At 36.8% G+C, this 27,260-nt stretch overlaps 2 protein-coding genes across 2 annotated transcripts in view; one reads left to right on the top strand and one right to left on the bottom strand.

Annotated features, from left to right (window-relative positions):
• Sgcg (sarcoglycan gamma) overlaps nt 1-24,414 on the top strand; it is a 78,257-nt gene extending 53,843 nt beyond the window's left edge. Inside the window, exons 5-8 of the mRNA XM_015498711.2 lie at nt 2,405-2,524; nt 13,454-13,526; nt 20,362-20,485; nt 23,360-24,414. Of these exons, the coding sequence (XP_015354197.1) occupies nt 2,405-2,524; nt 13,454-13,526; nt 20,362-20,485; nt 23,360-23,533 (491 nt within the window). The 3' untranslated portion in view covers nt 23,534-24,414. The remainder of the gene's footprint in view (nt 1-2,404; nt 2,525-13,453; nt 13,527-20,361; nt 20,486-23,359) is intronic.
• Sacs (sacsin molecular chaperone) overlaps nt 1-27,260 on the bottom strand; it is a 150,767-nt gene that overhangs the window by 29,313 nt on the left and 94,194 nt on the right. The gene's annotated exons all lie outside the window — the stretch shown is intronic.

The following is a 27,260-nucleotide window of genomic DNA, read 5'->3' as shown; positions in this document are numbered from 1 at the left end:
ATGCCATATTTGCAGCAACAGAATACAAATTTCTTTTTTTTTAAAGGATTTTCTAATATTTGTTTTTCAATAATGATATCTTAGTAATGATGTTGCGAGGGGGAAATGTTTGCTAATGAAGCATTTGGGGTGTTAAGGAAGAATTTTCACTAAAATTAATCAGATTATAAAACCATTAACTTTTCTTCGTTTGTATAAGAGTTTTCCATTAAAAATATTATACTAGTAGTCATTTTTTATCAACAAGGTAGAATTTTATTTCTTAAGATCTCTCTGCAAAAGATGATTACTTGCCCAGATCTAATCAATATCCAATGAGTTCATAAAAACTGGTAGAAAGGTAGTGAAAGGTACAAGATTAATTACAAACTCAGTGATCATGGGTTTATTATCACCTGGAGAACAGTATTTTTTTTCTGAAGTGGAAAACATTTAAATTTAAACATTCGATGCCAACATTTTCTTTAATGAAATGGAGATGAAACTTTATTTTCCCAAATGCCTTTGCTCAGGCAGTTCCTCCTACTACAGTGCCCTTTCCTCACTCCTTCAAGGTCAGCTCAGACATCATCTTTTCCTGGAGGCCGTTTCTGATCTCAGAAGATGGAGGATGCATTCCTTTCAAGGCCCTTATCAAACACTGCCCATGCTTGTATCCAGCACTTACCGGACTGTCCTGACGTTAGGCTTAATGCTTTTCTCCTTAGTGGCCTAGGAACTCCTACAGGTCATGAGTTACTTCTTATTCATCTATACAGTTCTTAGCATGGGATCTTTAAAAGTATGCAATAAATGAGATAAATAGAATAGATTAACTTCCTTGCATTTTCTTTGAGTAAGGGTTTATATGGTTTTGCTATTCAAATAATAAGCAGCTAGATTCATTTGATGGGTATTTATCAATGTATAAGAAATTATTATTTCAGAAAAATATTAATCAATTAAATTTAATCCCTGACATTCAACAAAACTTCCTAGAATTGTCATAAGAACTTCTGAAAACCAAAACTGTGAACTTGTAATGGGTAAATTATTACAGTTCTTTCCTAGATTTCATATCAGATAAGTTTGTTTTTATTATTTAATACAAATCCATCCTCATATAATAAATATGAAAGACATATTAGTGACCAAGATATGGGAAATACTGACCATGAGTCTTAGAGGAGGAAAAATACATACAATTATCAGGCTTCCTTAAAAAAACAGGAGACAGGGGGAAATGAGCTTTCAATTAAAACTACTTCTCTTATCAAAACCATTTATTTCTTATTTATTACTGGAGAGTTTTGAAGTAGGAATTAATAAAATTATATAAAAATACTCTGGTGATCATGTCTAAGACTAATTAATACATTAAATTAAAAGATTTACTTCATTTCTACCCCCAAATATTTATAAATACTATGAAGAACATGAGAACACACAAAAAGTTTATAAGATATAATATACTTCTCAATAAACTTACCTTTTATAGACAAGAATATGAAGGGGGCATAAAATAACTGGAGGATTCTTACAGTTTCTTAAGCAAATAATAAAACTATGTTCTAGAGACGATCCATACTGCTACCTGGGTTGGAGAGACTGGAAGCACAGAAATTGGGAAATACACACACACACACTCACACACATGCAAGGATGAGTGCCCAGGGTTCATTCATAGTTGGGTGTAGGCATGTGAGGGGTAAAAAAAAAAATGAATATAAGGGAATACACCCCACAGGGCACAGTGTCTCCTGTGTCCAGCACAAAGTGGGCTCCAGTTAGTCATCTGTGGAATAAATTAATGAGCTGGAAGTTGGTGGGTCTAGAGCCAGGTGAAGGGATTGAGGTTGGAGGAAAAGTGGACCAGAAAAAAAGAGAGCGTGAAAAAGATAAAAATTTCCTAAGAGCAGAAGAAGGGAAAAAATGAAAGGGAGTTCTTGCATGGCAGTGTTTGTAGCAGGGCAGGCCCTCTTCTGAGAATGATGGCAAAGGAGAGAGTCGAGGTTGACTGTCTTCTGGGTGAACTTGGTCCCCTCAGGTGAGCAGATTGTAAGATGGTCTTTCACAAACCTTGCACTTGAGAATACAAAGCCCTCAGCTGGTTAATAAGAATACAAATTTAATTACAAGTAGAAGAAGAATCATATTATAATGTTATAAATATGAACAAAAAATACCTTTTAAATGGTCATGCATCTATTTGATATTGATTAGCATGTGCTTGACAAATTAATTTTAATTATAGATTTAAGCTTAAGACTTACAAACTTTAGTCACAGAATCAATAAAACTATTGATAGCAAATCCTAAATGTTTAGTTACTTGGTACTGGATGACATGGCATAGTAAAAAATAAGGATTTCAACATTGCCTATGGTAAATACTTTATAATAAACTGTTTTAATTGATCCTTCAGGTCCTAAAATGGTAGAAGTCCAGAGTCAGCAGTTTCAGATCAACTCCAAAGATGGAAAGCCACTTTTTACTGTTGATGAAAAGGAAGTTGTGGTTGGCACAGATAAACTTCGGGTGACTGGTATGTAGTAACCTTGAGAAAGACAATATCTCATGGAATGCACTTCTGCATTTGTATTTTTGGCAACTTTATTCTGGACTCTTTATTAGATAAGAAAACGTAGTTCGAATCTGTTAACTTCTCTTGGTGGCATAACTTTTGAAATTCTTGTTATCCTCTCCTAGGAGAATGAAATCTCTTCCCCCTCCTGGCTTCCACCACATTTTACCCTTTCTCTCTTGCCAATTGGTGTAACCCAAAGGCTTATCATATATTCCTCTAACATTTGTATAATTCAATTATCTGTTTTTCAGGTTAATTTTATTCCCATTATATCAGGTATTTGGATTTCCTACATTTCTACAAAAAAAAAGAAAAAGGAAAGAGAACACTTTTGGTGAATAAAATGTAGAATAAGTTCTCATAGTATTCACATTTAACAAAAAGATGAAATGTAATGAAAAGATTGTTTTTCAGGACATATTCTAAATTCACTTGCTAAACTTCTGTAAAGAGTAGAAGGCATAAACAATCAGATACTTATTGAATCTATTCCATACTCTTCTGTCTCATTCTGAAAACCAATAGCAACATTATTCTCTTATTAATATTACCAAACTCTCAAATGAAAACGAGATGTTTCTGACCTAGAAAGTAGACCCTACCCTAATACAGTATTATGTAATACTGCAGTATTTTCTAGGCATTAGTGTCTCTGATATTACAAAATGAATGACACTAGAAAGAGTATTAAAGGAAATTGATAATTGCCCGGTACAGACCTAGACAGTTCTACTTACAGGCTTTCAGTTTTATGATGGGGTGAAAGCAATACATATTGGGTTGAAGTCCCACTTCTCTCCCTGGGAAGCAGTGTGCAGTCGGATCCTCTGTGGTGATGCTGGGCGGCACAGTAACCAGAGCTCCCAGCTAGCCACATGATCATGAGGACAATCAACTGACACTGTGTACTCTGTTGCTACACTATGATATTCACTATATGCTAATAGTATTGACTGAAATATTTTTATTTATGAATGGTTTACTGGGATATAACTCCTCACAAATCAAGGAGCTTCTATATAAGAAATATAGCCTTTGCAGATCTAGAATCTATTCCTACTTCAAAAAGTACTAGCTACATGACCTCAAGAAATTATTTTGTCTTTGTTGGCTGTTTCCTCACTTTTATGAGTGGGTTGTTAACAGTATCTTTATTCTTCTATTACTGCTGAATCACATGGATTGATGTGTGCAAAGGAGAACAGAGTTCTGGAGAGAGTATTACTGCAGAACAGAGCAATAGAATCCACAGGAAAAACAGTCTACACATGAGCTTACACTGCCTCAGCCCCACGCCATCCTTCACAGAGAATTAGGAAAATCAACTTTACCTGGCCCAGAGTTCATGCCAGGCTATAACATCATTAGTGGAACAGATGAGAAAAACTGAGAGCAACTATATTATTTATTACCGGCATGCATGCATCAAAACCACCTTGACGTTTTGTTATATTATGCTCATATTTATTATATTCACCCCCAGAGTTTCTGATTCAGTAGGTCTGGAATGGTTTTGAGAATCTGCAGTTTGAACACACTTTAGATGATGCTGGTGCTGTAGTTTCAGGGACCACACTCTGAGAACCACTGCCCTATGCTAATTTGATCAGAGTCAATGGAAAAAGCAACAGGTCAGCAACACGTAGACACTTTCTAGAAGACACACCCAAGTTATCCTTTAAAAAAAAATAAATAAAAGCCTTCTTCTTCTTTCTTTCTTTTTTTGGTCCAAGGCAGAAAATTCTCCCCCAAATCCTCATTTTTTTTCCAGTGAGGCAAACTAGAACAGATATACCCCCACTTTACTGACTGTGTAACTTCCTTGTCATTATGATATCATACTAATATGAAATTCTTGTTGCCTTGGCAACCTGGGTGACCAGATCTTACTTCTTCTCAGCTCAACAATATGTTCTTAGCTTCCCCTGTAATTAAAGAAAACCAAGAAATTCCACATTTCTGACTTTCCTTGTTTCTCTCCGATGTCTGACTCTCTATGTATTGTGTAGCCTAGACTTTCTCAACAATAACAATATTAACATTCCAAGTTGGATGGTGCTTTGGGTGTGGATAAGGGGACAGTTCTGTGCATGGCAGGATGTTTACAGCAGGATGTTTCCTAGCTCCTATATACTAGATACCAATAGCATCTTCACTGCCTCATTTATGACAACCAAAAATGTTTCAATTCACTGCCAAAAACTTCAGGGAGAAGGGGAGTTAAATCAACCCCAGCTGAGAATCTCTGGTCTACCCTAAATTTATAATGTTTTTCTGGAATTCATTAGCATTTGTTTAGTGTTTACTAATTAAGCTAAATTCCATTGTAAACAATGCTTACATTTGGGCTGGGGAGATGGAAACACAAGTTAACTTGTTGAATGTATTGTGTTAAGCGCAGTAAAAGATGTCTGGACAAAGGAATTTGGGAGCAACCCAGAGAAAGGAGTCAGATATTCCAGGATATAATGGGAAGAGAGACAAACTGGGTCAGAAAATATTTCCCAAGGAATAAGATGTTTTAGAATGATGAGTACGAGTTTATCAGAAGAAAAAATAAGGGTTATCATTCTGTGCAGAATGTAAAGCACGAATGGATATTAATAGATAATTGGTAAAACAAAAATATCAATGGTTAACTTTTTAAGGGTCAGACTGAGTCCAATCCTAGCTGCTCCAGTGAGTAGGTGACCTTGAGTGAGTACTTTCCCTCAGTGCTTCACACTACAAACATCAGTATCCACGGATCACTGATAGTAGGATGTTGTGTAGCATCCCACAAAAATTGATTGTCACATTAAGATGCAGGATTCTAGGAAGTCAAAAATGGAGTAGAAATGATGTGATCACTGACAAAACTACTAACTAAAGAAGAACTGGAAAGTTAGACTTGCCAGCCCTGAAGAAGAAGGTACAAATCAACCACAAGGATGACGACCTGACAGGCACAACTTCAAGGAGTGATCGTTTTAATATTGCAGATTAATATTCACCCTTGAGATGACTGATGGCGCTCTCGATATGGCTATTATTGTTTTACTGCCAATGTTAAATATTAAGTGAACAAAGCCACATTGTGCCACTGTGGTATTGTGTAGAATTCTAAGGATGACCTTTGCCCTTGTGTGATTCCCTCCCTTGCGAGTGAAAGTGGAATCCATGAGTATGTCACTCTTGTGATTGTGTCATTTACATGGCAAGAGGGAAATAATCCTGGTGGCCTAATCTGACTTCATGAACCCTTCAGGAACAGAGAGTTTTTCTGCCTGGTAGCAGAAGGGAGAGCTGGAGAGATTCAAGAGCAAGCAGGATTCATTGCTCTGCTGTTCAGGAAGACGGAGGGGGCTCTGTGTCAAGGTAATTGTGGCTCTGGAAGCTGAGAGAGGACCAGGGCAGACAGCAAGGAAACAGAGTCTCTGCCCTACAACCACAGGGAACTGAGTTCTGCCAACTACCTAAATGAGCTGAGAAGCAGCCTCTTGCCTGGAGCCTCCAGGTGAGATCATTTTCCAGCTGCCACCTAGAGAGACCCCAAGCTTAAAACCCAGCCAAACCCATTGAGTAGGACCTGGGACTTACAGGACCTGGGGCTAACAAATGGGCATGGTTTCTAGCAGCTAAGTTTGTCATAATTAGTAGCACAGAAATAGAAAAAAAAAAATGCATCCTTCATGCCATTCCAACTATGGTGGGAAATATCACCAAACAAAACAAAACTAGATTTATTTTTTACTTATGTAATTTCATAGTTCCTACAATTCTGACTAAGTTTTGTTCAGTATAATAGAATGTTTTTATGAACTCAAGTCTCTCAAGATAAACTCATACAAAAACTTTTCTCCACTACTTCCTCTGAGAGTTTGATCCTTATTTAAGTGGATTGACTCTAAGTAGCCTTTGGATTTTTCTCAGATCTGCAAAAGTAGCAACAGGTGACAGCCAAGGAAAGAGGAGCAGTAGGAGAGGAGAGAGAGCCTCACTGTGGGGGTTGGGAAAAGAAATGGAACACTTTGCTTCACTTTTCTCATTGGCACAGCTGCTCTCAGCATGGGGCTACAAGGGAGGGGTGAAGTGCTCTAAATTTAACACAGTGCCCTCTGAACTTCTAACTCATAGTAAATCCTCACTGGACTCAGAAACATTTTCTTGCCATTGTATTTGTCTCTTTTATTCAAATAATACCAAAGAAAAAGATGAAACTCTTTGTTAATTCGTAATTCCTTAGTCAACTAGGAAGCTACAGATAGTTTTTAAAGTAAGATGTATAGAGAAAATTAGATACTTTCGCCAGCTCAGTTGGATTAACCTAGGCTTCATCCCCCTTTCAAAATAGAATTAGTTGCCAAGTGACCAAGTTAGTGTGCCTCTTCCTAACCCCAGTTACAGAGCATATTCTAGGAATAACATCAAAATTTTGTCTTCAAAAGGATATATTCCATACCATTGCCATAATGACTTCTGCCAGATGATAAATTATTAGGCTACCCAAGTGTATTTTTTAGCACCTTGATAATAATTTGGTAGGCTGATTCTGTTCCTCAACATTAAGTTTAAAATAAGAAGGTCCTGTAATCGTATACAATTCCCACCACTAATAAGCTCTAGTGATAGGCCCAGTGCAACTTCTTTATCATTTTCTGAGCAGATGAGCAGGATTACATTAAGTCAGAGTGATCCTGTAGAAATGCTGGAGTCTCCCACAAATTCTTTACGACTAACAAAAGCAGACCTACAGAAGGAAGATTTCAACGGCTGAAGAAGTGAAAATAAGCATGGATAGGTCCAGGTCCCATAAAGAGACATAAAGACAGACATCTGGAAGGTTCTTAAAGATCACCATATCCTTCAAGCCCATATCCAAGATCACCAAAAACTTTGAGATACAGCCTGTGGACAGCTGATGAACCTCCTACCACAGGACCCAATTAAAACTGGCTCAAACTATAAGGCCATACGTTGCCTCAAGAAGTCTGGAAAGGGTAGCTCCTGGCTGAGTAATTTATTGATTCCATATTTTTCTCTTGGGAACTACTTTGACATTCCTCTGTGAATGCAAAATGGTTCTATCAGCTCCAAGCATCACCTTCAAGCATCACCTTCCTCTGTAATTACTTCCATCTACGAGAAGACCTCAGTGGCTCCTGGTGAAATGGTCTCTAAGTTATACTTCCAGCCTAGAATTCTCCTCATATTCAATTGCTTGCATTTCTCTTGTAAGTGGCATTTAGCTCAATTTTATTTTGTGAACCCAATCTAAAACAGTTTTAAGACATTCATATTCATTTTGATAACTTCTCTTTTAGAGTTTATCTATGTAATAATTATTTCATGGTCTTTATGTTTTAGTCATATGGAGTTTGAGTTTGAAATAATCCTAATGTGAGGGGAGATAGAAAGGGATCAGATCATGGAAGGACTTGTTGGTCATTATAGAGATGTGGGATTTGTTCAAATGCAATGAAAAAACATTGAACTGTTTTGAATGGCATACCTCTTGAGTTATCATTTTAAGATCAGTCTAATCATTGCAAGGGTGAATAGATTGTTTGAAGGCAAGAATTAAAGCCTTAAGACAGGATGACATTAATTGTAGTACAAGCAATCCATGATGGTGACCTGCCTAGATGGTAGCAATGTACAGAGGGAAGTGAATTCCTCCAAATTAAGATCTGACATGTAGAGCTTGTCAGTAGATCAAATGGGTGGCAGATAACCCAGGAGAGAATTTTTTGTTGGATAATGGCATTACTCTCTGGAAAATGGCTAAGCCTGAGGAGAAGAATACATTTGCAAAGCAGAAGGCATTAATTTTTCATATTTTAGGTATGTAAGTTGAAGATACTTGTGAAACAGCCACGAGGATGTGTCAGTTTAGTAGTTATTGGGTATGTGATCTAGTTATTGCTCAGAGCAAAAGTCAAGGGTGGAGATACGAAGGAGCTTCCTGCACCAATTGAGCTCTAAAAAAATGCCAACATTAGAGGCCATAAAGAAGAGAGCCACGAAAAAAAAAAAAAGAGTGAAAAGGGGAGACAGTGTGGTGGAAGGGATATCTTGGTAGCCGTGTTCCTGTACCAATAGAGCCCATGCTCCCAGAATGTGGAATCAAAAGAAAATGACAGAAACTGTCCTTGGGTATATCATCATGGAAGTCACTGCTATCTTGACAAGAGCGTTTTTATGAAAGGCCAGAGATGGTTGAAATGGTTATAATGTGAGTAGAATGGGAGGTAGTAGAGCTTTTATGTGGAAGTTTGGCACTGAGGCGGGCAATGGTATTATTTTGTTTAAATTGAAAAGCCCGTATCAGCCCATAAAATGCTCAGTGAATATGTGGCATGAACCTCAATGGTTATCAGTTTAGATACAAAAATCTGAGTGCATATTACCTACTATTTGAACATAAGTATTAATAGTAAATTCTGGGTTGTTGTTTTTCCCCTGTAACTGAAAGAACCTAGAAATAGCAGCATGTTGGGAAGAATGGAGCAAATAGGAGCCATTTTCCCCCCAGTTGGGTTCTGACCATGAACTCCCTGATTGTTGGACACTATTACATGAATGTTTCACCTGCTTTCACCACCATTTCAAAACATCTTCTACCACAGTCTTACTACATACAGAGCTCCACATGAGTGTCATTTATCATAAAATGCTCTAGAATCCAGAAGAGAAGAATGATGTTACATAAATACTACTACTTCCCTGTAGAAATGACCAGACTATCTATCATGTCTAATCTTGGTGACATATTCTTTTAAAAAATTAAAAAGTTAGCATTATAAAGACAAGGATTTGTCTTTTGTACTTTTTTTTTTCATTTTAGGTTGTACTTTCCAGAATTAACAATATACATTTTTAAGAGGATGACTTTAATGCATGGGTTAATTAATGTCATCTATCTTATAATAGAATTCTTTTTCCTACATAAAATTTAGGTTATATGATCTCAAATAAATGTGTTTTATTTTCTACAAGGAACAAGTGTTTTGCCAATTATATTTTTAATCAAAATTTGTTTGGGAATATTGAAATTGGAGTGCAAAAACAAAGGAAATATATTTACATTGACCAATGAAAAACCACTTACTGAGAATCATTTTATGAAGTCATGCAGGGAAATTCATTTTATTATATGCAAATAGGTTCTGAGGAGTATATATACTTTGAGGCTAAATGGTAATGACATAATTAAGATCATATAATGGGGGCATTTACAATTTCAGTGATAGAGAAACTGCTGCTCTTATTTAAAGGTTGTATATCTGCCTATATGTACATTACCATCATGTGACAATATCACTAATTATGATTATATCAGAAGTAACGAAAATTTTAAATTCCACAGCAATGTATGTAAAAACCGATTATTGAGTTATATTTCTTTGTAAAAATAGTGCCACTGACACTGAATAATTTCAGCTTTTAGGGGGAAAAGAATTGAAGCTCTACTCAAATAAAAATTGCCTGAGGGTGTAGATCAGTGGTAGACAAAGCCTTGGGTTCAATCCCCACACTAGGAAAAAAAATTGCTTCTGCAATTGAAATACACTATAGTTTCCAGTTTGGTTTTACAAAGGGTATATTTTGTAGAGATTAAAATGTCTTGACACTTCTTTTTTCAGTCATCTTACCATTTGTTTATATAAAAATAGATAAAAAATGACATAAGAGTTTAAGGTCCATATTCCTTTCATTTCTATTACTTAGTTATGGAAAGAAATTATTTTTTGAATTATATATGCTCCTTGACTTATAATATATTTCAATAAACCCATCATAAGTTGGAAATATTGCAAATTAAATGTTTTCAATGCATCTAACTACCGAGCTTCCCAGATTAATTTAGCTTACCTGAAAAGTGATCAGAACAATTAAATGAGTCTACAGCTGGTCCACATCATCTAACATCCAGCCTATTTTACACACAGTAACCGTGTGATCACAGGCCTGACCAGAAGCTGCAGCTTATTGCCACTGCCCTACATCTCAAAAGAGCATGGGGCCACATATCATGATTCTAGGAAGATCAAAATTCAAGTACTGATTTTACTGAATGTATATTGCTTTCACACCAGCATAAATTTAAACAATTATACAAAGAACCATCCTAAGTTGGGGACCATCTGTATTTGTAAAGCTCATCCTAGGTCTCTCATAACAAAGCACTGTTCATGTCTCAACGATGATATTTAAACCACACAAAAATCTACTTCTCATATAAAACTATACTTAGCATATCTCTGCCTAATGATTGGTTTGTGGTGTTCTTTACTTTTTCTTTTATGTCTTGCAAATCAGAAGAAGCAGAAGAAAGAAAAAAATAAAGAGGATGTACAAATATCATACAAATTACTGAGTTAAATTATTTTCTGCCTCCACCAAACACAAAATGTTGTCTATACTCAGGCGAACCAAACATTGTACTATAAAATTTGATTGGCACAATGCATTGTGGAAACTCCAATGCTTAGTATAGCCTTACTTTACATAATGGTCCCCATTATCATTTAGGTTTGCTTAAGTGGTAGTTTAAAGAGATGTGACTTGTTAGAATATATTGGGATCTGTTTCTCATCTGAATATAATTTGCATTAATTATAATTTTCATGAACCATTAACCTTCATTTATGTGTTCCTTTATTTCAGCTGATGCTAGTTTTTATGTAAATCATGCTACTAAATCTGGTTGTAATTTTAAAATTTCATTTTGTGCTGATTTAAATCTCTTTTACTTATGTACCATAAGCTATTATTTCTTAAAATGAGAGCTTTCAATGTGATAATTTGTCATGTCTTCACATTTAAGTAAAATCACAAAGAAAATAGTAATTATAATAGCAAAGCTAATATAGTTAGTACTATTGTGAAGAAAACATGAAGGCATTGGGGCTGGGAGTGTAGCTCAGTGATAGAGTGCTTGCCTAACATGTGTAACGCCCTGGGTTTGGCCCCCATCATAGAAAACAGAAAAGTGAAAGTATTAGGAATCCTTAAATTAACAAGGGCTGCTGCTGAGACCTTTAGCCCAGGATAATTTCTCAACCTAGTCCAGGAAACTTTCACAAACGCACTTGTTTTTGAATGCCCAATATCAAAACCAGTACAATGATAGATTAGAAAATAAACATTTTAATTGTTGGAGGGTTTCCTATAGAAGAAAGTCTATACCATGTGAGGATGAGTTCTGAGATCCCTGTGGAATCAAGAGGGAGATATAAATTACTTGTGAACTACAGCAGCAGCCCTAAAACAGGGAGGGGCCTAAACCAGAGGAGGCCTGAGATGGGCAGGGCCTGAACTAGGGGTAGGGCCAGAGCCAGGCTCCTGCCACCAAGGTAAATCATGACAGGTGCATGCAGACATGTCTATCCATAAAATTCAAGAGGAGAAATATTTTAGATGAACAATGAAGTTGCATTTACATCTTGGATCTTTTACATTTCCATGATGTGCACCCATGACAGTTTCCTGCCCCAGCTTACAATTTATCTTGCAATCCTTGCCCATGAGCTACATACATTCATAAATGTCCATGTCCTTTAAGATTCAGACTAAATGTTTTTTTTCATATCAAGTCTTTCCAACTCTTGTAAAGTAATTCTTCCCTGCCAATGACCACCAAAATAACCGTGTTGCACTTTGCTCCTGGCACATTGCTTTCTATCATACATCTATAGTTTATTTGTGTATGAGAAATCCAACAGCTTATAGATTAAAATGTGGGCTTTAACTTCAAATTACAACTCTGCATTTAACTATCTTATCCTAGGAAAGCAAATTAACCTCTCTGTTCCTCAGTTTCCTTGTTGGGAAAATATTATCTTCTTAATAAGGCTCAAAGTATTAAACAAGTTAGGACATAACAGTGTGTCATTTTCAACTGTATATCTCTGCACCCCAAATGACAGAATGTCTGGCATGCAATTAGTTCTTAAACTAATGAAAATGATAATGTACCAATTGCTAGAAATCAGCAGGTCTATTTTGAATATTTAATTTTTTAATTATTCTATGCATTAGAAATAAGTGCACAACACAACTTTTACACATAAAATCTAGATAATTAGTTAACTTATCGTTGCCTACAACATAAATGCAAATGCATTTTTTTAAAATTTTTTATTGTTGGTTGTTCAAAACATTACATAGTTCTTGATATATCATATTTCACACTTTGATTCAAGTGGGTTATGAACTCCCATTTTTACCCCGTATACAAATTGCAGAAATCACATCAGTTACACATCCATTGATTTACATATTGCCATACTAGTGTCTGTTGTATTCTGCTGCCTTTCCTATCCTCTACTATCCCCCCGCAAATGCATTTTTTAACAGGAATTATTTTTCAATTTGATAGCAGGTACCGTACTCTAGTTTAGAAATAAACCCACTGATTTTGAATCATTTTGAAAATCACATTTCGTTGATAGGATGTTGTTGTAGTCTAGAAAAGTAAAGAAGTTGTGCCTTTTTTTTTCTGTGACTGAAACATCTGTACAAATTCAGCAACAAACAACAAAATCTACAGGTTGAGTGTCCCAGAAATGTTTCAGATTTTTTTTAAAAAAATTAATACATGATGCGAAATCTAGGGGATGGGAACCAAGTCTGAAGACACATTTTTTTGTTTGTTTGTTTCATATACACCTTAAACACATAGCCTCAAGGTAACATTATATGATTTGCATGTGACCTCTCACATAAGGTCCGGTGTAGACATTTCCACTTTTGACACCAATGTCAGTGCTCAAAAAGTTTCAGATGTTGGAATATTTTGGATTTCCAGATTAGGGATGCTCAACCTGTGTCAAATGGAAGTTTTATTTCTTTGGTGCCACTTATTTTGCTTTGGTTCTGGACACATCTTTGGTTTTTGTTCAGGGCCTGAAGGAGCTCTTTTTGAACACTCGGTGGAGACACCCCTTGTCAGAGCCGACCCATTTGAAGACCTTAGGTAAGAATTTTTGTTCCAATTTAAACAAACTCTTGCAGAAGATAACTGGGTATGTGGTGCAATAATATTTCAGCAGTTGTTACCAGATTATTTCTTACTGCATTAGTTGGCTTTATTTTCATTGACTTTGTGCACTTAACCAGTCATTATTAATTGAACTCCAAAACAAGACAAAAGTTCTATTGATTTTACACTACTCTTTTCTCTGAGTTCCATGCCTCTTCACTCTCCCTGTCCCCCCTGCTTTGACTCAGGCTCTGTACTATTCCAACAGTCTACTCCTCCCTCCAGCCTGTTCCTCTCCAGTTGCCCTTCACATTGGTATCAGAGTGACTTTGCTCATTGCAAACTATTTTAAAATACTTCATTGATTCTGCTTCAACCATAGGAAAATTTAACAGCCCTGCAGGGGGTACTCATGGCCTTTTGCGCTCTAGGCTGTGCCTGGCAGCTGTCTCCTCCTTATGTGCCCTCCCAGACTTGAGTGGCTGCCATGCCCTCCACCCCATACTTTTTCACAAGTTGTTCCAACTGGCTGGAGGGCCTCTCTTGCTATACCATCCATCTCAACACCATCTGCAAACAAGGCAAAATCTTTTCTCTTCCTTTTAGTGTTAGAGAATGGTGCCCATACATGGACTTTGAAATTTGCCAAAGGCATTCTTAAAAATGTGAGTTTACTTCGATTTTTTTTCCTCGCCTTCAGAGTCTGTGTTCCAGTGTGTATTTCACCTCCCCCGGACTACTGAATGTCACATGGTATCTGCCAATTCCAATAATATATGTTTTATATCAAAAACCAAATAATAGCCTTTAAAATAAATGATCTTTAAGTCCAATATATCACTGTAAATCACATTTAAAAGTTGAAGTATATACAGGACAATTAACATGTATAATAGGGAAAACAAGGTGCAGTAGGGATCCCAGCTTTACATGGACCACCCAGGTAGCCTTGGTCAAACTAATTTTTTGATATGGTTTTTTTCATCCAATTGGTATTTTAAATATTAATACTAATCCCCATCATTTTTAGTATTGTTATTATACTAAATAGGTATTCACACTAATAGGAGTTAGGAAATTCAAACTTTTTTCCTTTTATTTAATATTGAAATCAATATTAAAGGCAAATAGAACTTCAATTTATCATATCCCTTACAGAACATTTGTAACATAAAAATAAAGTGTGGCTATAATTAAAGTACTCCAACGTTCATTAATTTTTATAAAGGACCATAAGATTGATATTAAAGAACTATTTTAGTTAGGGAAGAAAATATTTTACTTTCTGAAGACAGGAAAATCATTCAATATCTTTAAAAGTAATCCCATTAACACTATTTTGAAATAGCAAAATAATACAAGTTTTGGAGACATTAAAGCACTTTTTAAAATAAATGTTAAAATATGTAGCTCTCAAAATTAATTCCTCTTATGTTTTCCCATTAGGACATAAACCTGCTAGCTTTTACCACACTCTTATTTAGAAAGAAGACAAAAGACTATCCTATTGCTTTCTAAAAGGTGATACATAAAATTATATAATCTGAGTGTTATAACCAAAGAGACTGAGCAAATACTCAGGAATTACTTGAGTATTCCTTGATATATTCCTTGATGTTGCAAGGAATTATTTGAGGCATTGGTAAGAATGGAAGGTATTAACTAATTTATTGAATGCCTGTGACTGCCAGTAACTATGCCTAGGGCTTTCACATAATGTATCTCATTTAATCATCAACCCAGCCTTAAAATGTAAATAATATTATCCCCATTTTGTAAAGGAAGAAAATGAGATCAAGGTAGTACCATGTTCTAAGTTACAAAACTAAAGATGTAGTTGTTCCATAGTTCAAATTCAGATCCAGTTCTAGAGCCCATGTATATCCTAATCAGTGTCCCCAGCACCCAAGTAGACCCTTGAGATTTGTTCTTTATTATCAGTTTTCCTTGATTGATTGTATGATGGTCATATTTTCTTCTGCAAACTCTTAAACTGTTTCACTTTTTAATTTCTGCATCCAGTTGCATTACTATTCCTGCATGAGTAGCTGAAAAAGATTTCAAAATATCTTAATTGACCTAAGAAAATATTTAATATGATTTTTGGAAGGTTTAGATCACAGTGCATTTATAAATAGGTTTCTGAAATATATGGATTTATTACAATTTAAAGTTTGTTTGCTCAATGTTAGTCATAGAAAGAAGATAGTCATTATTTTCTTGAATAAAAAATGAACAACTTGTATGGAAGCTAGATTTATATGACCTGTGGAGAAACCATTCACAGGTAAATAAAAACTCTGATGTTATTTTAAAGCTAGCTTTCATTCATACATAATATAATTTATTCTTTTCAAAAACATCAGCAAAAATATATTGAAATATTTATACACCAGAATCTATAATAAGTCCTAGTTGTATGGAATCAAAGACGTTGTTTTTGATCTTAGTGATTTAACAATCAATTGAGAAAAGAAACACGAATACAAGTTTGAGAGTTTAATTAGTTGCTCTGATAAAAGTGCAAATTATAGTAAGGGTACAGAAGGAAGAACATAAAATCTCCCAAGGTGATCGGAAGTGACATCCCAGGGAAGGAAGCATTTAAATCCTCTGCAACCACATAGGGATGTGATGTCAACCAAGTTAGTATGTGTAAATTTCTGGGAATAATGTCTACTACAGAGTCTTCATCAGATAAATAAATTGATCAAACATGGAAACATTTGCTCCTTTGCAAATACTTGTAAATACTGACACTTATTTAATCAGAGTTTACAGACATTAAACTCAACTAGAAACAAAAAAGAATATTTCCCAGGTCCCAGTAATAAAGAAGAAGCTCATGGTCAGAGCAGAAGGGAAGCTAAGCCAAGGTACCCTTGGGAAATCCCAGAGACTAGGGGCTGGGACTCTAATGGGGATACAGGGATTGAGATGCCAAGGACAGCCCAGTGTGCATGAAAAGCCTGGGCTGAGATAACTCCTAAGTCCTGGTCCTATGAAACAGTTGTGTCCAACAAGTCATCCCCAGCAGTCCTAAGTCAAGAATCAATTAAATCATCTGTCACCAGTATAATCAGTTAAATTAGGTGTCACTAGTAAAGACATAATGAAAAAAAACTAAGCATGGTTCAAAAACTAAACATGAATTCATTAAATAACTGATGTATAAAGTAAGTGGAAATGACAAGAATTTTGAAATATTTGAAGTATTTCCACTGCAATTATTTCTTTTAATGATATTTCGTTGTGGGGTCCAATGTGATAATTCAATTAATATATATACGCAGTGTATAATGTTCAAATCAGCGTGACTGGCATTTCCACCTCCTCAAACACTCATCATGTGTTTGTGTTGGGGCAGTCTCAGTTCCTGTTATGGGGAACTGCTCCCTTTTGTAGGAGTGGTACTCTCATCATGGTGGTCTAACAGGCTCTGCTCTTCTGGAATCCAAGATAACTGCAGGTTAAGAGCAATGACTGGAGACATCTAGGTGCCAATCCAGGGGGGTCTGTGACAGAACGTCATAAAAGCTGGCAGATGAATGACCCTGAAAATCTTGAAAATAACGTAGTTACTCTTATCTTGATGTCTTCCACTTGAAGGGGGGTGAGACAGATTAGGAAAATTTAGGGCTACCAGGTTTTAGGTACTCCTTAAGTGATTATCATGACTTCATGCAGAACTGAGCAGGAATCTGACTCAAGGTTTAAGGTGAAGGGGACTGATACAAAATGAAGGCACAGATGCCAGGATTTAGGCTCCTTTTAATTACCCACTTGGAATTCAGCCATTGATAAACCCATGAAGTTCTCTCCCCCTCCCCCAAATAAAAGCTCTTTTCTTATTATATTTGTATTTGTGCTTCCTAGTCTCTCATCATATTTACAAAATTTGGGCTTAATCTAAGTCTGAAAATGTTTAAAACTGAAATATTATCCATATTTTCCCATAACTTTTGCCCTTTTATTGAATGGCACTACATGACATAAGCAATACATATTAAAGTCACACATAATTGACTACCCATGTTCTAGAAACTCAACTAAAAATGAATATCAACAAAGTTTTGGGAAATTACTGAATTCTATTTATTTTTATTTAAAAATGAGCACAATTGAAAACTCATCTACATTAGAAGTAAATCATACCAATTGGTGTGTGTGTGTGTGTATGTGTGAGAGAGAGAGAGAGAGATACTAATCAAATGTGAGGTCTCCCAAAGCCAACTTCTCTTTCACAGACATCTTTGGTTGAATAAACAAGAAGAGAGTAAGTCAAATTCTGAAAGCAAAGTCAAGGTCTTATGTTCTGAGAAAAAAACTTCTGTGAAGTGACAAAAATATTTGATATAGAAAAAATAAATACACACACAAATGTACATATAAGCATATGGATATAGTTCTTAACAGTCATTAGGATATTACTGTCAAGAATAGGCTGTGTATGTAGTGGTGGTCCCATAAGGTTATATCACCTAGTAAAGGAGGGAGGGGGAAATGCTGGGAAGTGATATTAGCCAAATTCTATTATTAATTATATCATGTGCATGTATGAATATGCAACAACAAATCCCACCATTCTGTACAGCTATAATGCACTAATAAAAAACATGGGGGAGAAAAGCTTATATCACCTGCTGAGGCCATTGCCATCTTAGCTATGTAAGTACACTCTGTGACCACTGTGTCACACCCTGTCACTCAGCCACGTTTCTACATGGTGTCCATTCTTCATCAAACTTAAGCACAATGGACAGGTCTCCCTGGGTCTTGGGACACCCCTCTTGAATGCACCCATGCCATGTAAAACTTGGATTAAACAAATCTGTTATGCTTCTCTCTTGTGAACCTGTCTATTGTGGGAGGAGTGTTGGCTGGGACCTTTTTGATGGTGAGAAAGGTATCACATCTTTCCACCCATGCAGTAGTACATGGTCATTTTGAACTCATTGTTGTTGATTAGTAACTGGTCTTGGAAACAGTCAACTTCGGACCTCCTAGGGCACCCATGGATAGCCTTAAATGAACCAGGCCTCTCAGAGTTGCCTATGTGTTCTTCCTTCCTTCCCTTCCACCCAGACAGGAAAAGTGTAGGCAATTAGCAGAGGTCAAACTAGCAAGCTGGACGAGAGAAAGTACATTTAGATACACCAAAGCATTTCCCCATAAGTGGAGCCTAACCTAATTTGACCAATAAGTTCCATAAATGTCTTTTAAGAGTATTCTCATATTCAAGATAAGATTTCAAAATGTGAGGCAAGTAAAATTTTTATATGCTCTGATATATGTACAAAAATGAAACTCTATCTTCTATCGTAGTGATGGGTAAATGATTTTCCAACTAAAGGTAGTATCCATCTGATTTAAAATTCTACCAAGGGGCTGGGGTTGTTGGCTCAGTGGCAGAGCACTTGCCTAGCACCTGTGAGGCACTGGGTTCAATTCTCAGCACCACATAAATATAAATAAACAAAATAAAGATATCATGTGAATCTATAAGTAAAAATTTTTTAAAATATATTTTAAAAAAACTCCACAAAGAGTAGCTCAGTGGTACAGTGTTTACCTAGCATGTGTAAGGCCCTGAGTTGGACCCCAGCATCAAAAATAAAAATCCATCCAATTAATATTAATTTAAAAGCAAATTCATTCTTAAGACATTTCTCCTTAAACCATACCTCTTTCTCTCTCCTTCCTAACCCTATTCCCATCCAGTCCTGCCTTACATTGCAAAGAATTTTGAATTGCATATCTCTCTATCTATTGTCCCTCTCGCTGATTTTTTAAAAATATTTTTTAGTTGTAGGTGGACACAATACCTTTATTTGTTTATTCATTTTTTATGTGGTGCTCAGGATCGAGCCTAGGGCCTCACATGTGCTAGGCAAGTGCTTTACCACTGATCCACAACCCCAGCCCCCTCTTGCTGATCTTGACACATTAGTGTGAAATGAGCTTTTCAAACTTTTGGGCTAAACAGCTGAAAAAAATATTCCAAGTGATCACATTGTGCCATCTGGTGGAAATTTATTTTTCTCCAGGTAGAGGCAAATAAAATTTTTTCTAAATTGTATATTCCTGGATCAGATTGTCATAAAGTTTGCTAAAACAAAGCCAGCTGAGGCCAACTCTGTTCTATTCACTTTAATCACTTCAGTATTTTTCCAAAAGAAATCTTTTCACCTGCCCTGCAATCTTTCTAAATTAAAGAAAGGAAGGGAGGGAGGGAGGAAAGAGGGAGCAAGGGAGGAAAGAAGAAGGAGGGAGGAAAGAAAGAAAAAAGGAAGGAGAAAGAAAACCTAGGCCAAACATGTGCCAAATGCATGCGTTGATCTTGAATCAGTTTTTTGTTTTCCAAATAATTTTGTGTTTTAAATAAATACTCTAATAGTTTTACGAAGTCCTTCACAATGGCATTTTTCTCCTGGTGTGGAATGCCTCCAAGTTTAATCATACCAGCTGAACACTGCACAGGATTAGGACTGTCTAGGACACTAATTACATAGGCTCTTGTTGATAGCACATTTATTTCTTTACTACACATTATTTTTTGATTTATCAATGAATAATGCACAGCATGTCAGCATTTAGGAACGACTTAAAGATCCTATATCCCTTGTTAATTGTACTTTCTATGCTAAGCCATTGCTTGAGGGATTGTTAGGGTGGCTATTTTTTTCCTTTCCGCTGGGTTTAAGTGATGCTCTTAGCTCTGCCTTCCAAGTAGCTGGGGCTACAGGTGCACAGCACTACACCTGGCTCAAGGGTGGCTTTTTAAGTAATACCTTTTCTTGGCTTCTTTTTCTCATTTTTCTCACTTCAGGTTAGAATCCCCCACACGGAGTCTGAGCGTGGATGCCCCGAGGGGGGTTCATATTAAAGCTCATGCTGGGAAAATCGAGGCACTTTCTCAAATGGACATCATTTTTCAGAGCAGTGATGGAATGGTGAGTTCATCCTATGTATGACCTGGTGATGAAATTCCTGAGCCATGTCCATCAAGGTATCAGATATTAAATTTCGGGTTGTTCTCTAATGAAACATCATAAAATCCATATTGTAGAAAATGTGAAAGGAAAGCAAAAGACACTTCAGCATTGAAAGGGCCAAGAAAGGTGAAAATTATTCCACATTAGATCAGGACAGCTGTCTTTGGCATTTGTGCTATCAAATCACTTATTTTTTTCAACTTTGTGAAAACATTACGAACTTTCAGAGCTTACAGAAAATATCATTTGCCGTTTCCTAGTGACCCAACTACTCTCAGGCTGGCTGTCACTGGGGGTTATCTATAAATGACAATCATTGTCTGGTAATGCCCAGAGCACTAACACAGAATTAAGTTTAAATGAAGATGAAAGGTGAAAAATAAGAGCATTTTTTGAAAGTCAACTACAATAGGGATATAATCTGGGACTTCAAGTCTAGAAATAAAAACACCACTCTTAGAAGTCAAAGTCATAATGACATAATGGAGCACATGTCACTCAATGTCACTTGTTGGAATACTGTTTATTTTTAAAAGGAAAAACTCAATTTCAGTCAGCCAGAAAATAAGGCATGCTAAAGATGTTCCTAAAGCTCTAGGGAAAAAACCCAGGGTTTGGCAGAAAAGCTGATTCCAATCACATGATACTGTCTTACAAATGTGCACAAACAACTGATCTCATCTTCTCTCGCCTATCCCTAGGTATTTTCATATGTGTTTAGGATAAGGCACAGGTCCATGGATTTTCTTTTAAACAGCTCCAACTTAACTACAATTTGCAGTGAATGGTGCAGGTTATACTGCTTATGCCTCCAGTGCATGTATTGGAATCAGTCTGTGGAAGTTGTTGGTACAAGGAGAGGGTACATGGATCTCTACACTCCTTCCCCAGCCCTGTCGCACCATCATACCTATGACAACAGTGCAATGGCCTAAGGATTCAGCTGCCAGTCAGGAAGCCCAATCTACTGCTAAATCATTACCCAAGTTCAGAAAAGTTCAGTGGCTCTCCCCGGGTCTGTCTCCTCATTTATCAAGCAGGAAAATATTTGCTGAACAATGTCATAGTGTCTTGAAAGATTAATACAATATTTTGAAATGACATCAATATTAATAGGAAGGTGCAGTTGAGATGCACATGTACTGTCCTCAAACAGGCCATGAGAGGTTGTTACAGGGTGTGTGGACAGCACCTAATAGTTAGCTGCCTACAGGTGGACATAAAAGTCACCTGGAGAACCCCCTGCAGCTGGAGCTTACAAAGAACAGATAAAGCAGAAATGGAAACCAAGAATTTTGGAATCCCACTGTTGAGTCATAGTATCATTATGCACTTAAAATGTATTATCCTCAAAAAACATTAAACTGATCTTAATGTTGAAATGATGCCACTTAAGGCATCATTTTTACAAGTAGCACATGATCAGACCCATAATTAAAGTTGATATTTCTTGTTACTAGGAGCTAGTTCAAAGTGAAGTGGTAGATGTTCAGCTCCGCCCCCCCAACCAAATATTGTCCCCTAAGAGCAAATGAAAACGAGCAAGGAAGTGGTATGTGGGCTGCCAGTGATAACCGTTTGCTGAAAGTGTCGGAAAAGAAATAACAGCTGGAAAACAACTAGAAAAAAAAAATGTCGAATTAACCGCAAGGAAAGGGAAAGAAACCAACAAGTCAAAAACACTGGGGAAAAGCAAGTACCCAATGAACCTCATGCACTGGACACCTGAGTTTCAAACAATAATTTCCATTTGATTTCCTCTACACTAACAATGTGCCAGGCCACGTAAGTAAGGCAAGCTCTGCCTGTGATGCTGCTCAAACCATGCACAGCAGGGCCCGTGTCTCAGGGAGAAGGTAGAAAGCAGATAGACACCAATTGATTAAGATTGCAATTCCAGGGTTACAGCTACATGAAATAAACGGAGGACCTAACCGTGTCAGCAAGGAAGAAAACTATGCCTACCCACAACCTATTTTAATTCCCTCCAGTAAGCATACTGGGATAGCTAAGGATCAGCTAGATGCTCCTGCTCAGTGTGATGATTCTTAACTTCCTTATTAAAAATGTTCCCAAACCTCCATCAATAGCTATGTGTTTGCATTTCAATTTAACTAAATTATAGTATGACCAGACGGTCTAGTCACTTTCATTGGATTTAAATTGGCTTTCATCAGTAAATCTATTGTTTTTAGCATCTAGAAGTGGAAATTCAAACAATCTTACAATGTTAGGGCGATGGTTGATTGCTAACAAGGGTAATGTAATTGTCTCTCATAGGAAAACAAAATCACAGATAAAATCAGGATAAATTCCAACATTTACAGGTAAAAATCATCAAGATGAATCTATTTCTTTTGAATTGTACATCATCCTAAGGAGGAGATAATTTAACATGAAGTCAAATTGGCTCACAAGATAAATGTGAATTGACAAAGAATTGTGATATTTTTGCCAAATAAATCTGAAAGGAATTTTTAGGACTGTAGCATCATAGTACTGAAAAGCAACCCAGTTTATTGAACACACAAATTGTAAGGGCATAGCATGGTGTCAGGAGTGGTCAGTTTTGCCAGCTGGACTAACTCCATGGGTAAAAGAAAGAGTGGCCTCCCTCCAATTTGGAGGAGGAATTGTCTAGCCCCTGCCAGCATGCAAATGTGAAGTAGGTTTTTAAATAAACAGATAATTGTGATGGGGCTTAATTCAAGTCAGGAATTCTTTCTCTATGAGAAAAAAACTAATCTTCTTGAAACATTGTGAGAATATGAATTTCCTGTTGATCCATTTCATTCCTCCTTAGCATCCCATCCCTTTCTTTCTTCCAAACAGCTGGTGCTTGATACTGAAACCATTTGTCTACCCAAGCTGGTACAGGGGACTTGGGGTCCCTCTGGTGGCTCGGAGGGACTCTATGAAATCTGTGTGTGTCCGGATGGGAAGCTATACCTGTCTGTGGCTGGTGTGGATACCACATGCCAGGAACACAGCCACGTCTGTCTCTGAACCACTGCCTCTTCCACAGACAGCCTGCCTTGTTTCCCTGGGAAGTGTGGCCTTGAACCTTTCCACTTAGGGAGCAGCCAGACATCCTGCAAGACTGAGACAGGATGAGAACTGGGAGGAGGACAGGCTTTCCAGAGGAATGCACCAAAAACAATGTAATGGAAGTGTTCAGACAAAACGACACGATCTCAAGGTGACATGTGGATGTTAGATACAAAAATCAGAATGTCAGAAGAAAGTTTATTCCACTGGATTAATTTTCATCAGAACAATTGTGACTTTTCCTAACCCTCTTCTCCATCTCTGATACATGTCAATGTTCAACAAAATGTTGAATTTTGGTGTGGAATTAATTTATAGTGTTCAACAGTGGATATCTAACTCCTCACAAAAGTAGAACTGGTCAATACAAAAATGTCCCAAGTCCTATACAGCGTCTCCTTCTTCCTGCAGCTTCATACAGTGTGTCAGGCTTCACAAGAAAATATTCAGGTTTCAAAGGTGATTTGAGGTTGATCTGATTTACAATATGTAGTCAATTGAATAAATTACACAAAATAAGTTATTTTATATATATAGTCAATTAGCAATAAAAATCAACCTACATATTTCAGACTCCATGGTTCTTACTTTCTTTAATCCCTACAAACAATTCTTTGAGGTTAGTACCTTTGTCATCAAGGTACTGATGACAAAGACTCAGAGCAAGTCACAGGTCACAGAGAACTACTGGAATTGACCCAAACTATGACCCAAATTTTGCATAGCTCTTTTCTCTGGAAACACTGATATATTCTCATTCTATCCCAAATACCAGACTATACGACAACTGTACAAATGAGATATTGCCAATTGGACAAATAAAGAAACTGAAGCCCAAAGTGTTGTTTTCATCTTCCGGGATCAAGTAGTGAGTGGTGGGACTCCTACCTGCTCAGCCTGCGTGCTTCCCTCTATACCACAGAGACTGGATACTGCATTCTAAATCCCTCTTGACCTTTGGTGAAAGTATGTTTAGTGTGGCAAGTAATTGTGTGGGTTGATTAAAACACTTGGGACGCTGAACCTTTGAAAGCAGGTCCATTTTATAGAGGCCTGGAACTTACTTTGAAAGATGTCACCACTTTCTGTGGTGGGATTTGCTTTTGTTTTGTTTTAAACAGTGCTACAATAAGAATCACCAAACAGCTAAAGATGCAGCAAAAACAAGAGCATTGGAACATCCTAATTATAGGATGTATACCAAGTTCAAGTTCTTATTCTAGTCTCAGAATCAAGAGAAAGAACTATTTCTAGTGCTGCTTTAATGAGGTGCTAATTTAACAGTGTTGCTCACAACTCCCTGGTTTTGAAGTAGTGAGTATTCATACACACATTCAATTGCAAATACAAACAATGCTCCCTAAGCCGTTAAGAGAAAACTCTATAAATGTAATGATCCTAAAGTTTTGCAGGGTGGGGGGTATGCTTCTAATTATAAATTGGTATTCACCTTTTCCATTTAGTTAAATTCTGAATTTTAAAATCAATACTGCTTTCTTAACACAATATGCCTATGGTCATAGTAAACCATTCTGCTATTTTCTCATATTTACTTCCTGTACCATATCTGTGAAAAACAAATGTCTTCAAGCTCTGTTGACCTAACATAGGATCACAAACTTAGCTTGGTTCTCATAGTACATGTCCAAAAGATGGTGTTCAGATGACAGTAGATCAAGAAAAACAATCAAGGAGAAATATGGGGAATGTTTAAATTTGATTTTTTTTCTCCTTAGTTAAGTGGAATCATCTTGAAAGAAGCTGTACAGATAGCTGCATTCTCCAGCAATAAGGAATTTACCCCTTGTTAGATTGAAAAATTTAGATGGTCTGTATCCTAAAATTATTAGTACATTATAGGATGTACTTTAAATTTTCACTGAAGGTCCAAGGTCATGATGATAAACACACTTAACAAGGTGCATAGATAGACTCATTATACAAAGTGGTGGTAGACAATGGAGTGTTGATGTTTTAGGGATCCAAAAATAACCCTGACTTCTTTTATGAACCAAACTGAAAAGTAGACACATGAATCAAAAAGAAGACAATAAAAATATAAACTTTAATTGTAAAGACATTGGGTTTGCTGCAAAAAGGACTTCACAGCTGAATTAAAAAAAAAACTTAGGGATCACAGGCAGAACTGCAGTGTCCCAACTCTCATGGTTCCCTACATAGAGAAGGGAAAGAAAGACCACTTTTTCTAAAGGTCACCGAACTCACACTAAAAGGTTAGAGCTGCATATTCTAGGCCCTTCTCCCCAGTTCACATACCGGGCAAGCCTCTCTTCTTTAGGGAAGAGTGAATGAAGGCAGAGGTTCTGAAACCCTGCACACTAATGTTTTTATTTTGTTTCTGTTTCATATGGCTGTTCATCCCCTTTTTTCCCCTGATTTAAAAATACCATTGCTTGACCAGGCACGGTGTCCCATGCCTATAATCCCAGCGGCTCAGGAGGCTCAGGCAGGAGGTTCTGGAGTACATAGCCAGCCTTAGCAACAGCAAGGTGCTAAGCAACTCAGTGAGACCCTGTCTCCAAATACAAAATAGGGCTGGGGGTGTGGCTCAGTGGTCAAGTACCCCTAAATTCAACCCCTGGTACCCTCCCTCCCACAAATAGCATTGCTTCTTACTTGGCTCTACCAGTCTTCTCCAAATTTTAAATGCCACTTACTATTGCTGAGGTTTGAAAGCCAAATAAATTTTGTAAAAAACATATTTTTAACTAAATAAACACACTGACTTCAATTCTGTCTCCTTAGAGGCCAGCTTTTGTATTCAGGGTAAAGGAGGGTACTTCCAGAACCACGTGTCAATTGTAAAAGAGACAAGTAGGTGGGTGGCACACACCTGTAATCCCAATGGCTCAAGAGGCTGAGGCAGGAGAATTACAAATTCAAAGTCAGCCTCAACAATTTAGCAATCTACTGTCTCAACACAAAGTAACAAAAAAGAAAATTGGGCTGGGGATGTGGCTTTTAAGTTCCCCTCAGTTCAATCCCTGATACAAAACAACCCCCCCCCCCCAAAAGCAAACATTTTAGACTCATTATTTAAAAAATAAATAAAAAATTTTAACTAATTTGGCTTTAGAATATAAGTTGACTGATTTCATGCTAGTAGATAAATCATATCAGGCTAGTTAGATTCATGGAATGGAATGTGCCCATCATATCCCAACACCCAGCATATATAACACCTGCAATGTGCTCAGAGGTGTTTTACTTTTTGTTTCGCTTCAAATGAATGAATGACACTACTTTAAGTTATGTCTCTTAAAACAAGAGAAATGAAAACCAAATTTAGAAGCCAAAGTTTTAAGAATTCCACCTGTTGACTTCAGGTTTGGCTCCTACTCAAGTCTTTCTAGCCTGCAGAAATAGATTTTAGACTTGCCAGCTCCACAATCACAAGACAATTTTTTCACTAAATCATATCTATCTATCTCTCCCCTCCTCCCTCTTCTTTTCCCCTACTGTTGTTTCTCTGGTACAATCTGGATTGAAAATGACTGAATTGAAAATCTTCTATGACTGCTGATTTCTACTAGCACTAGACAACATTCTGGAGATCTACAAAACACTTAAAGTACAGTAAGTGTCAGTTGGCACCCATCCCCAAGATGTTCAGACCTGTGAACAACTTCCCTTGTTTTGTTGAACACTATAACAACCTTCTACT

Source organism: Marmota marmota, unplaced genomic scaffold, assembly GCF_001458135.2.
Source record: "Marmota marmota marmota unplaced genomic scaffold, marMar, whole genome shotgun sequence".
Classification (NCBI taxonomy): domain Eukaryota; kingdom Metazoa; phylum Chordata; class Mammalia; order Rodentia; family Sciuridae; genus Marmota; species Marmota marmota.
The sequence above is the reverse complement of the archived record's forward strand: the minus strand, read 5'-3'. Positions and strand labels throughout refer to the sequence as shown.